Source organism: Artemia franciscana, chromosome 12, assembly GCF_032884065.1.
Source record: "Artemia franciscana chromosome 12, ASM3288406v1, whole genome shotgun sequence".
Taxonomy (NCBI): domain Eukaryota; kingdom Metazoa; phylum Arthropoda; class Branchiopoda; order Anostraca; family Artemiidae; genus Artemia; species Artemia franciscana.
In genome coordinates, this window is record NC_088874.1 from 25494357 (window position 1) to 25507183 (window position 12827).

General features: G+C 40.5%; 1 protein-coding gene across 2 annotated transcripts in view; it reads right to left on the minus strand.

Moving 5' to 3' along the window:
- LOC136033915 (carboxypeptidase D-like) overlaps nt 1-12827 on the minus strand; it is a 218828-nt gene that overhangs the window by 189869 nt on the left and 16132 nt on the right. For both annotated transcript variants that reach the window (XM_065714930.1, XM_065714931.1), the window contains exon 3: nt 9050-9318. In XM_065714930.1, the coding sequence (XP_065571002.1) occupies nt 9050-9318 (269 nt within the window). The remainder of the gene's footprint in view (nt 1-9049; nt 9319-12827) is intronic.

The window sequence follows — 12827 nt, forward strand, 5'->3', positions numbered from 1 at the left end:
TCAGAACACTTCCGATAAAAGTTTTGATAAAGCCATTTTGTTCAACGTAGTTGAAAGGTCCGGAAATTAGGTCTTTGAGGATGATACCCAACAAACCTTAGGGCAAGGTTGTAAGTTATGCACTTGGGGCATATAAGTTTTCTATAGAGTGTTGATGTAGAGACTTCAAAAAGGGCTTATTCGACTGGAAATTGAGAGGACTAGTGACCTTTTTATTAGTCTAAAGTGATCGGAGGGCAGATGCGCTCCCCTCCTCCACGCTCATTATTTCCCCGAACACTTACAATCAAAATTTGGGATAGTCATTTTGTTCTACGTTGTTGAAAGGTCCGGAAACTGTGTATTTGAGGATGACCGCCCCAGCCCTCAGGGCAGGGTTTGTAGGTTATGCCCTAAGGCTTTCATATAAGGTTTTCATAGAAAACGTGGTCGTATCGGTTTTTTTTACATATCAGGAAATATAGCTCATGTTTGCAAATGACGTCGTGTCGAATCGTTTTTTATTAAATATCAGGAAATATAACTCATGTTTGCAAATGACGTCGTTTGGTGCCCAAATTGAAGAACACGGTCATTTTATGCCTACTTTCAAAGTAAAACGGCATATTTATCATATAGGAGGCTCCCTTCTACCATTCTCAGGTGAGCATAGTAAATTCGTGCAACTGTACTTCATCAGTGATAGCAATGCTGAATTGAATGCACGTTGCGGAATTTCTACGGCATTGAAAGGACTATCGTTCTAGTTGCAACATCTTTTCCACAATAATAATAATTTAGGGCGTCTGTTCAAAACAGCAATCGACTTGATGCCTACTGATAAGCATATAATTGTTATTTCCATTGACAAAACGCCTACTGCTGAACATGTGCATAGATTACAATGCTCCAACTATCAACGAAGTGGCAATCGCTCGGTGATCAGTTCTAACCTCTAGATATCATTCTGTATAGGCGAAACAATCAGTTGACAAGGATTGCTGAAACTCATCGATGCTACGATACCCTAGAATATCCCATCATTTTTAGGGCATTTGGTATCTACCAAGTGACATATAGCGATCGGAAATTCTGTCGGTCTGTCTGTCTGTCGCGGATTTGCTACTTTAGGCACTTCCAGGTAAGGTAGGACGATGAAATTTGGCAGGCGTATCAGGAACCAGACCAAATTAAATTAAAAAGTGTCGTTTCCCCGATTCTACCATCTAGGGGGAGGGGGAGGGCTTCAATCGGAAAAATTAGAAAAAATGAGGTGTTTTTTAACTTACGAACGGGTATTCAAATTTTAATGAAACTTGATGTTTGGAAGGATATAGAGCCCTTATTTTAAATCCCGACCGGATCCGGTGACTTTGCGGGGAGTTGGGGAAGGGGAACTAAAATCTGGGAAAACTCTTAAAGTGGAGGGATCGGGAAGAAACTTGGCGGGAAAAATAATCACAAGTCGATACGTGATTGACATAACCGAAACAGGTCCGCTCTCTTCGGGGGAGTTGGCAGAGGGGGGGGGGATGATTCTGAAAAATTAGAAAAAATGAAGTATTTTTAACTTGCGAAGGACTGATAGGGTCTTAATGAAATTTGATGTTTGGAAGAATATCGTGTCTCAGGGCTCTTTTTTTTAATCCCGACCAGACCTGGTGACATTGCTGGGAGTTGGGAGGGGGACCTAAATCTTGGAAAACGCTAAGAGTGGAGGGACCGGGATAAAACCTGGTGGGAAAAATAAGCATAAGTCCTAGATACGTGATTGACATAACCGGAACGGAAACGCTCGCTTTGGGGGAGTTGGGGGGGGTGTTAATTCTAAGAAAATAGAAAAAATGAGGTATTTTTAGCTTAAGAAGGACCGATCAGATTCTAATGAAATTTCATACTTAGAAGGACCTCGTAACTCAGATTTCTTATTTTAAGTCCCGACCGGATCCAGTGCCATTGGGGAGGGGACCGGAAATCTTGGAAAACGCTGAGACCGGAGAGATCAGGATAAAACATTAATGGGAAGAATAAACACAAGTCCAAGATATGTGACGAAAATAACGGGACCAGATCCGCTCTCTTAGGTGGAGTTGAGGGGCAGGGGGTAATTCGGAAAAATTAGAAAAAATGAGGTATTTGTAACTTACGAACGAGTAATCAGATCTCAATGAAATTAGATATTTAGAAGAATATCGTGTCTCAAAGCTCTTATTTTAAATCCCGACTGGATCTGGTGACTGGGGGGAGTTTTGGGGGGAACCTAAAATCTTGGAAAACGCTTAGAATGAAGGGATCGGGATGAAACTTGGTGGGAAAAATAAGCAGAAGTCTTAGATACGTGACTAATATAATCCTAGTAATTAATATACTAATATACCTCCTAGATACGTGATTGACATAACATGGCTTGTGGTCTAGGGGTATGATTCTCGCTTACGGTGTGACAGGTCTCAGGTTTGAATCCCGGACCACCGCAATTTTTGTCCTGTGGTGGCGCAGTGGATTTGACCTTAGCTTGGTAATATGGGACCCAGAGATCGAATCACGCTGCAGGAATGCACTGCAGGGCCGACGAAGGACCTTAGTAGTCAAGAAGCGTCGTTAATTCTTAAATAATAATAGTTGACATAATTGGAACGGATCCGCTCTATTTGGGTGAGTTGGGAGGGAGGGTTAATTCTTAAAAATTATAAAAAATGACGTATTTTTAGCTTACGAAGGGGCAATCGGATCTTCATGAAACTTCATATTTAGAAGGACCTCGTAACTCAGATCTCTTAATTTAAATCCCAACCGGATCCAGTGTCATTGGGGGGGGGGGGTTAACGGAAACCTTAGAAAATACTCAAAACGGAGAGATCAGGATGAAACTGGATGGGAAGAATAAAACCAAGCCAGAGATACGTGACTGACATAACCGGACCGGATCCGCTCTCTTTAGTGGAGTTGGGGGGGTGGGGGGAATAATTCGGAAAAATCAGAAAAAATGAGGGATTTGTAACTTACGAACGGGTGATCAGATCTGAATGAAATTTGATGTTTAGGAGGATCTTGTGCTTTAGAGCTCTTATTCTAAATTCTCACCAGATCCCCTGACATTGGGGGGGGGGGGTGTTGAAGGGGGAAACTGGAATTCTTTGAAAACGTGAAAATTGGGGTATCTTTATCCAACGAATAGGTGATGAGATATTAGATAGATAGATAGATAGATAGATAATTTTATTCACCCACTCGATACAAAACCACAAATGGCACGAATGGAGTACAAAGAAGAAAAGAAAAAAAAAACAAAAAAAAACAAACACTTAACTGCACAAACAAAAACAAACGTTACGATACACCGCCAATAAATAAAAACATTATTACAAAAACTCACTAAGGACGAATTGCAATTGCCAGACTACTAGGCCCAAGCGACCCCAAAAATTCAGAACGACGTTTCGTCACAGCAGCAATCGGATCTGTGATACCGAACCTTGCAGACATCTTGGAATTTTTAACCCACGGTGGGGTATTTAAAAGAAACTTTGCATATTTGTAAAAAAGTGATCGAAGGTTTCTTTTATCACTAACACTAAATATATGCCAAAACGGTGATAAAGCCAGAAAGTGTGGGATCACCAGTGCATTATATAGCCTAGCTCGAATTTGTCGATTATATTTCGCTTTAGTTGAAGATAGCGCCCCGTAAGCCTTACGTGCCTTTTCTGCGAAATTACTTATTTGGCGAGCACGTGTAGATGCCATGTTATGACCTATAGGCATTCCTAAGTACATTATGGAGTCAGACAGTGGAACCTCTTGAGCACCAAATTTGACAGCAAGATCTATACAATCTGCATTTCTCCTATTGAAAGCAACAATCTCGCTTTTACTTGCATTAAAAGATAGGCCTATCTCTCTATAAGCATCATCTAGAATCTGAAAATTTTCTTCAATACGAGACAAACATCTACTTAAATTAAAAATATCATCTGCGTAATTAAGTAATGTTACATCCAAACCTCGGAAAATGCAGCTCATTTGCACTAACTTTTGGGCCTCGAGAACACTATTATTATACAACCGGGGTGACGAAATTGCACCCTGCCTAATGCCCTTTCTAACCGGAATAGCATTTGGTAATACAATCGGCCCGTTAGGAGACGGGACTTTAACTTGGACTCGAAGCTTCTTATACATATCCCGAAAAGGCAAAATAACCGATCGGTCCACACCACGTTTATGAGCAGACACTAATAACTGGGGATGTATCCCAGAATCAAAAGCACGTCTAACATCGTGACTCGCTAGAATAAGGGATTCATTCAGTTCATCAGCTTCTATTAATATATTAGCAAGAATATAATGGACGTGCTCGCGACCAACACCTTTTTTAAATCCGAACTGATTATCGGGGGTAGAACATTGAAAAGCAATATGATCTATAACTAGCAATTCCATAAGCTTACATAAAACCGGCGAAACAGTTATAGGGCGGTAAGATACGCATTCAGACTGATTTTTCCCTTTTTTCAAAATAGGTGTAATTACTCCAGTACCAAAAACGTCGGGAACGAGACCAGAATTAAAGATAATTTGGAATAGAAGCTCTAAATGACTCAGGAGACCAGCAGTACCATGTACAAGATGCAACCCACACAACTTGTCGACACCTTTCGATTGTTTCTTTTTTAATTTTGAAATTGCACGAATCAGATTAGGAACAGTTACTATGTAGCCAACACCAGAACTAGGCAATTCCATGAACTTATCAAGTTCGACTTCATATTTATCTTCAAGATCTTGTTCGGGTGGAGAGAACTCAGAAGTAAAGTGGGACACCCAATCTTGCTCAGAGATCACAGGTTCAACACTATTCTGATCACCATTACGTTTAAGAAATCTCCACACAGCATTTGGGTCATTACTTATCAATTGACTATGTTGATCGATCACTTCACATTTATGCTTAGACAAAATCTTGGCAAATCTGCGTTTGCTGAACAGCCGAACTTCATTTACAACACCTGATTTCGGACGACCACACTCGTTCCAGAGCCTAAGCCAAAATTTTGCACGACCACATGCTTCACTTAGAGCAGGGTTTTCGGACCACTTTGGAATTTCCGTTCCCACTCGGACTTTACGAATGGGGACCGCAGCGGCCTCGGCAGATAACAGTGCGTGAGATATTTCACTACAGTAGATGTTTAGTAGCAGCTGTTTCTCTTCATCTTGAATACATACACTCTGCTGTAGTAATTGGAACGGCACTTTAATCTTTGTGAGAATCTCATCCAATACGTAATGATAAGTAGCCAGGTCAATTTTACTCCAATTAGTTTTGATTTTCCACTTCTTTTCATTAGTTGGGGGGTTAGGAGAGGCAGGAATTACTCGAAAAGTGTTTATAATTGGAAAGTGATCAGACGCGCTTACGCTCAGATCTACGTGCGAATTGCCGCAAGCTGGAGATTGGATGGAACTTAACATGAAGTCGAGAGATGAAGTCGAGCCTGAGTTATGGATATAAGTAAAACACAGATCATTGTTAGCAAGACGAAGACCGTCACAGGAAGATAGGAGGATCTGTGCTCGAGCGTTAGACTCATCAGTCAAGTCACAGTTCACGTCACCAGCGACTATACATTCAAGGCCCTGGCTAGAACAGCTGCCCACCGAACTCGATAGCTTACTGCAGGCTTCACTAAATTTTTTTTCTGATTTACTGTCTCTGTAGTCTGTTGGCATGTACACAGAGTGGATAACAGTTTTGTGCACCTTAACAGCAACAAAAAAGTCTGAAGATTTATACAGAATGGGATTTAACCTGCTGCTAACAAGAATGGCGATTCCACCGGACGGCCTTCCCCTGCCCGATGACTTTGCAGGAGTAGCAAATACTTTGACGCCATCGTTTAGCTCAAGCAGACTAACGGCTTGATTCGAGAGGAAGTGTTCCTGCACACAGAGTACATCGTTATAACATAACAATCCTTCTAACAGTGGCATTTTATCAACCACTCCACCATTTAAGTTCCATGAAACAACCCGTATAGAATCACCGATCATTGTTTAGAAATTAGCTTCTGAGCTACTGGACATTGGAAGCTGTAGCACGGGTGTCGAGAAGAACCACACAGAGCGCATTTGGGGGCATTTTGGCATGGATTGTCCCGAGAGCTGGAATGATCTCCACCGCACTTTGAACATTTCGGGGGATCTACACAAGATTTTGCTGCATGTCCGTAGGACTGACAGTTGTAGCACTGCATCGGTAAGAATTTAAATTCTGTAATGGGTAGTCGCTCGTAACCAAAAATGGGCGGAGAGTTCATTGCGTTAAAGAGATGAGCTTTGCTTTCAAACTGTAATTTGAATGACCGAGTACTACCAATTTGTACGGCCTTAACACAGTTCGGTACAACTGAGCGCAGTTCGTCATCTGAAGTTTCAGTGGGAACGTGGCGGATTATTCCGAAGAAAGCGGGAGTTTTTACTTTAACACTTATAGTTGAGTCACTTTTACCCACTGCCTCAGCCAGGGACTCGGCAGCATTCTTGTTGTTCAAGACTACTCTCCATTCAGATTTCCTAGGTTTCAGCTCCACAATGTTCGAACTAGTATCACCACATACTCTGTCCAAATAGGATTTCCGAGCGCTAGGGTTCGAAAGATCTTTCGGGGGATTCTTCAAAACAACCGCATATGACAGTTTCGACATGATCGTGTTGGTTTCTGCCGCAGGCATAGCAGAGACAGAAGGAGAGGGATTAGAATCCACGTAACTATCGAACTTAGCACACAATTCGTTTACTTTCCGGGTTAGGGTAGCCGTCACTTCTCCCGGGATTATCGGAACTTCATCAGGTTCGAAAATCACAAACCGCGGCAACGAGATATTTTTATCTTCACAAACCCGAAATACTTTTAATATGTCCAGGATATCATCGGTGTTCTTCGATCGCGCAGTAACACGTGTGGTAATTCCTGCTAGGGGCCACAATAACTCCTTCGCCATTGCAATTGCTTCCTCTGAGAAAAACTCGACTGCTTTTTTCGCTATATCCTCCGAGCGATTACCAGCTTTTATCGCACGGAAAGCATAATTCAGTAACGCATTCCAAACCAATTTCTCATTACTCCCCATCGCAACAGCCACGTCACAATCCGTAATGCAAAATCAAAGTCCGAGGGGAGGAGCCAGTTCAATAAACTACGACGTAATACAGAGCTATTTAAGCTAATAAGCGAGGGAAGCGTAGTTTCTTGCTACCTGATCCCCGCAGTTTAAGGGAGTCACACTCCCGGCAGGTACAACGGCCCTTGCGACAAGAAACTCCCCTCTTCTGCTCGCTTATTAGTAAAATTTAATAATATGAACGCACTCTAGAATCCGCTATTAAGAATTATTATAGATGACGCTGTTTTGCTTCCAAGCAAAGAGCATAAATTAGTAACAATATTATAAGGCAACTCCAGTTAAATAAATCTATTCTTCAACACAAATTATATGAGAAGAATTGAAAACTATGCTTCCTTACTGTTCCTGGGATCACAGATTCCAAATCGAGCACAACCTAGGTTAAAGAATCAAACTATTTCCATATAAATTTAACATATTCAAACTTAGTAATTTATTTGCTTCCACTGTTTAGAAAGTTACTAACAGTAATTGGATCCAGGGACATGGGGGGTTGGAGGGGGGAAACAGAAATCTTGGAAAACACTTAGAGTGGAGAGATCGGGATGAAACTTGATGGGAAGAATAATCACAAGTTCTAGATACGTGATTGGAACGGATCCGTTCTCTTTGGAGCAGCTGGGGGGGGGGATGTTAATTTTGAAAAATTAGAAAAATTGAGGTATTTTTAACTTAAGAACGGGGGACCGGATTTAAAGAAATTTGATATTTAGAAGGAACTCATGTCTCTGAGCTCTTATTTCAAATCCCAACCAGATCTGTTGACATTGGGGGGAGTATTCAAGCCGAAGTAGCTGAGTTGGTAAAGCGTTATGTTCCAGGTTCTAGGTCCGAGAGGTTCCAGGTTCGAACCTTGGCTTTAGCATTAATACAAAAGAAGAAAAAAAAACCGGGACACCGGTACACAGGGAATATAAATGACGACCGGGACTCTCAAAGAGAAATTCTAGACTAGGACACCGGGACACAAATGACGACCGGGATACTGGGAATATAAATGACGACCGGGACACAGGGACACAACTACAACGGGGACGCCGGGGGCACAGGGGGATATATAAATGACGACGGGGACACAGGGAATGTTCGATTAGCAATCACCATCAACAAAGCTCAAGGGTATATATATCTATATTCACAGGTGGGACACAGGGACACAACTACAATGGCGCGTAACTAATATGACGCGTAATGACTTACGCGCGCGGGGGGCTTGGGGGGGGCGAAGCACCCCCACCAACTAGGTGTTGGGGTGGCACGAAGCGCCTTTCGCGCCACCCCAACAGCAAGTAAACAATATTATATGTAGCGCTGCTCAATCATAACAATAGAAATATCATTGATATTTGAAAGGAGCTGATTTGATTCGAAATTAAACGATCTAGTACCCTTTTTAAGAGTCAAAAATGTTTGGTGGGCATTCAGCTTTCCAATTCTGTTTCCCTGAAAATTTTCCTCGGCCTACAAATAACAGGCCTAACTATAAATTCTTAAAGAGAAACCAAACAGATTTAAACAATTCCTTTCTTTTTCCCTGAAAAGACTGGGTCAATAAAAAACGAACGGAAAACAATTAAAAAAAAAAAACTTTTTCCGCAAATTAAGTTTTTCAAGGAAAAGTAAAAACACCCAATAAACCAAAAACGAGCAAAAATAGAATCTAAAAATCTACCAAGAGAAAAACCACAACAAATCAGATTCACTAAATAAATGAAACCCAAAACGAACGGAAATTACAATAAATAGGCGATTCAAACTCAAAACGAGCAGAAATTAACATGATTAGGGCTCACAAGCCCTAACCATTCTCAAGGCCAGAACACAATTTGCACTTTACTGAAAAACACCCAATCAACTATATAAGAGAGATTAAAAATACTCACGAAGAATCATCATAAGGGTATGCAATAGCCATTGAGCCACCATGAAGATTTGCTGACAAAACAAATGGATTCTCCAAGACCCAATGCATCATAGCAATTGTTTCGGGTTGTCTTCCTTCCCAAAACTTGTCTCCCTTCATGTTCTCCCATTGACTGGGAAAATCCCGATTCAAGTCTACTTTGTTCGCATTTCCACGCTGGCTCTTTGGAGTGAAGTTACTTTTAGGATCATATTCAGAACCAAGACCAAATATGCAGTTTCTTTCAGGCTACGAAATAGGAATGAACCAATATAAGCTTCTTAGAATAGAATATATTTATTTACTACAATAGCTAGAGCTAACATAAGGATGTAACAACACAAAAAATTAAAGCAGCAAGTGCTGCATCATAGTCAATAAATTAAATTGGAGTCTTAAATTAAATTAATATAAAATTGGTATATGTGAAGGGTCCGTTTTTACGGTTAAAATGGTGCCCATTTACACATAATATATCAGAATATAAAAATATAAATGTTTGGTACATTCAAAATCACTCAGAGGCAAATACCTGAAATAAACTGCATCAAACATTTGTCAGGGTAATATCATTAAAATGCCGAGTAAAAGAAGGGACAAATGATTTGCAATGTCTCTCTGGGTAAGTCATTAGCTGTAAACGATTCTTTTTCATTTATCAGAGTCTAGTGACTGATCCTTCAGTAGGGGGTGGGCAATCGTTTTAGGCTTTGCAACTAGCAGAACACTGCAACATCATAGAAAGGTGTTTAATACTTCAATTTAAAGGAAATTGCACATCTAGTGCATTTTGTAATTAATTTTTTTTTAACAAAATCAAATTTTTTTTTTTTTAAACTACAGTTTCATATATCAGATGGCGAATTACGTCATTACCGTATGTTACAACCATACGTGACGTAAAAAATAAATACCAAATCATGATGACGTCACCACTTTATGACGTTATTTAGGACATAAATAGATGTTACATGTCAGTGTCTATTACATAAAGGATCAGTATAGTTCAATATATCAAACTATGGAAGCTACTAGTTCTTCAGATCTAAACTCTCAATTGGCAGCTCTCGAACAACAGTTAATAGAGGAAATGGCCTTAGATGCCGAATATTTTGGGCATATTTTTCTTAAAGACTATAGTTCAGTAATAACAGCTGACGAAGATATTTCACGTAGATCAACGAGGTGCTTCGGATCTTCCAGCGAAGCGGAACAATGCACATGTGGAATCAAAATTCTAGAAAACAGCAATGGAAGTGGACCTGACCAACCTAAGTCAGCTAATTTAAACAATGTTAGCTTATCAAACTTTACTCATGAGACAGTTCCGGCAAAAACTGTAGCCATCGCATCAAAAGCTTCTCGAAAAGAAGAGGATTGTGAAGCACATATTAGCAAAGGTACTAAAATGGTGTTACCGCATTTGGAATATACTAACACTGTTTTGCCACTTGTTAACAGGGAGACAAAAGAGGACAGTATCAAATACGAAGTGGGCATAAAACCAAAACTGTTGAGTTTTAAGCAGTTAATAGCCGCTCAACAATTAATAAGCAATGAAAGTGTAGCTTGCCGACCTAACTCAGGTATTTCAAACTCTGTGAGCTTATCAAACTATGCACATCAGGCACTTCTGGCAAGAACTGCGGCTATTACATCAAAACGTTCTCGAAAAGAGGAGGATTATGAAAGACCTTTTAGCAAACGTATTAAAATGGTGTCACCACGTTTGCAGTGTACTGATGTTGTTTGGCCACGCATTAATGGGGAGACAAAAGAGGCCAAAATCAAATACGAAGCGAAACGAAAGCCAAAAATGTTGAGTTTTAGGCGGTCAAAAGCCGCTCAACAATTAATACAGAACAGTGGAAATGGACCTGACCGACCTAACTCAGGTAATTTAAATTCGGTGACTTTATCAAACTATGCAAATCAGACAGACCTGGCAAAAATTAAGGCCATCACATCAAAACGTTCTCGAAAAGAGGACGATTATGAAAAACCTCTTAGCAAACGTATTAAAACAGTGTCACCACGTTTGCAGTGTGCTAGTGTAGTTTTGCCACAAGTTAATGGAGAGACAAACAAGGCCAAAATCAAGCACGAAGTGAAACGAAAACCGAAACCATTGAGTTTTAGGCAGTCAAAACCGCTCAACAATTGATAAAGAGCAGTGGAAATGGACCTGACCAACTTAACTCAGCTAATTTAAATTCTCTGAGCTTATCAAACTATGTTCATCAGACAGATCTCACCAAAACTACGGCTATCACATCAAAACATTCTAAAAAAAAGAGGATTATGAAACCCCTTTTAGCAGACATATTAAAGAGGTATCGCCAAGTTTGCAATGTACTAGTGTTGTTTTGCCACGTGTTAGCGGGGGGAGGGACAAAAAAGGACAGGATCAAGCATGAAGTGGATGGAAAACCAAAACTGCTGAGTTTTAAGCGGTTTAGAAACCGTTCAGCAAATAATAGAGAGCAATGAAAGTGGACCTGACCGACCTAATTCAGCTACTTTAAACTCTGTGAGCATACCAAACAATGCGAATCTGACAGTTCTGGCAAAAACTACAGCCATCCCATCAAAACGTTCTCGATAAGAGGAAGATTATGAAGCACCTTTTAGCATACGTATTAAAGTGGTTTCACCACGTTTGCAATGTACTAGGGTTGTTTTCCCACGCGTTAATGGGGAGACAAGAGGCCAAAATGACGCACCCAGTGAAACGGAAACAAAAACGGTTGAGTTTTAGGCGGTCAAAAACGACTCAACAATTAATAGAGAGCAGCGGAAAAATACCTGGGCCGCCTTATTTTATGGTCTACCCTGACCGATCTTAGTTTGTCCCTAAACATTCATTTCTTGCAAAAGTATCAAACTTTTTCATAGAAAAATGGTACCTACAGCTGTTAGCTTAGTTGTATTTACATCTGCTGGCTCAGTTGTATCTGCAGCTGCTGGCTTAGTTGTACTCACAGCTTTTGGCTTAATTTAAAAGTTGTATTTTAAAGTTGTACTGCAGCAGTTGGCTTAATTGTATCAGCAGTTGTTGGTTTAGTTCTACCTATATCTTTTGGCTTAGCTCTACCTACAGCTGTTGGCTTAGATGTACCTCCAGCTACTGCCGTAATTGTTTACAGCTGTCTGGCTTAATTTTACCAATAGCTGCTTGTTTAGTTATCTCTGTACCTGTTGGCTTAGTTGTATCTGCAACTGTAGGTTTAGTTGTACCTGTAGCTTTTGGCTTAGTCGTGCCTGCAGTTGTTGCCTTAATTGTAAATGCAATTTTGGCTTACTCATAAATGCAATTATTGGCTTAGTTGTACCTGGAGCTGTGAGCTTATTTGTACCTACAGCTGTTGGGTTAGTGGTGCTGCCAGATGTTGGTTTAGTTTTAACTACACCTGCTGGCTTAGTTGTACCTCTAGCAGTTTGGAATAATTGTACCCACAGCTGTTGGCTTAGTTTTAATTAGATTTACCGAGCTGTTACCTTAGTTATCTGCAGTTGTGAGCTTTATTGTACCTACAGCTGTTGGCTTAGTCATACCTGTAGCTGTCGGTTTAGTTCCACAAGCAGCTTAATTGTACCTGCAACTGTTGATTTAGTTGTACCTGCAGTAGTTGGCTTAGTTGTATCTGCAGTTGCTAATTTAGTTCTACCTGCAGCTTTTGGCTTAACTCTACCTACAGCTACATGGCTTGGATGAACCTGCAGCTGTTGGCGTAATTGTTTACAGCTGTTTGGTTTAA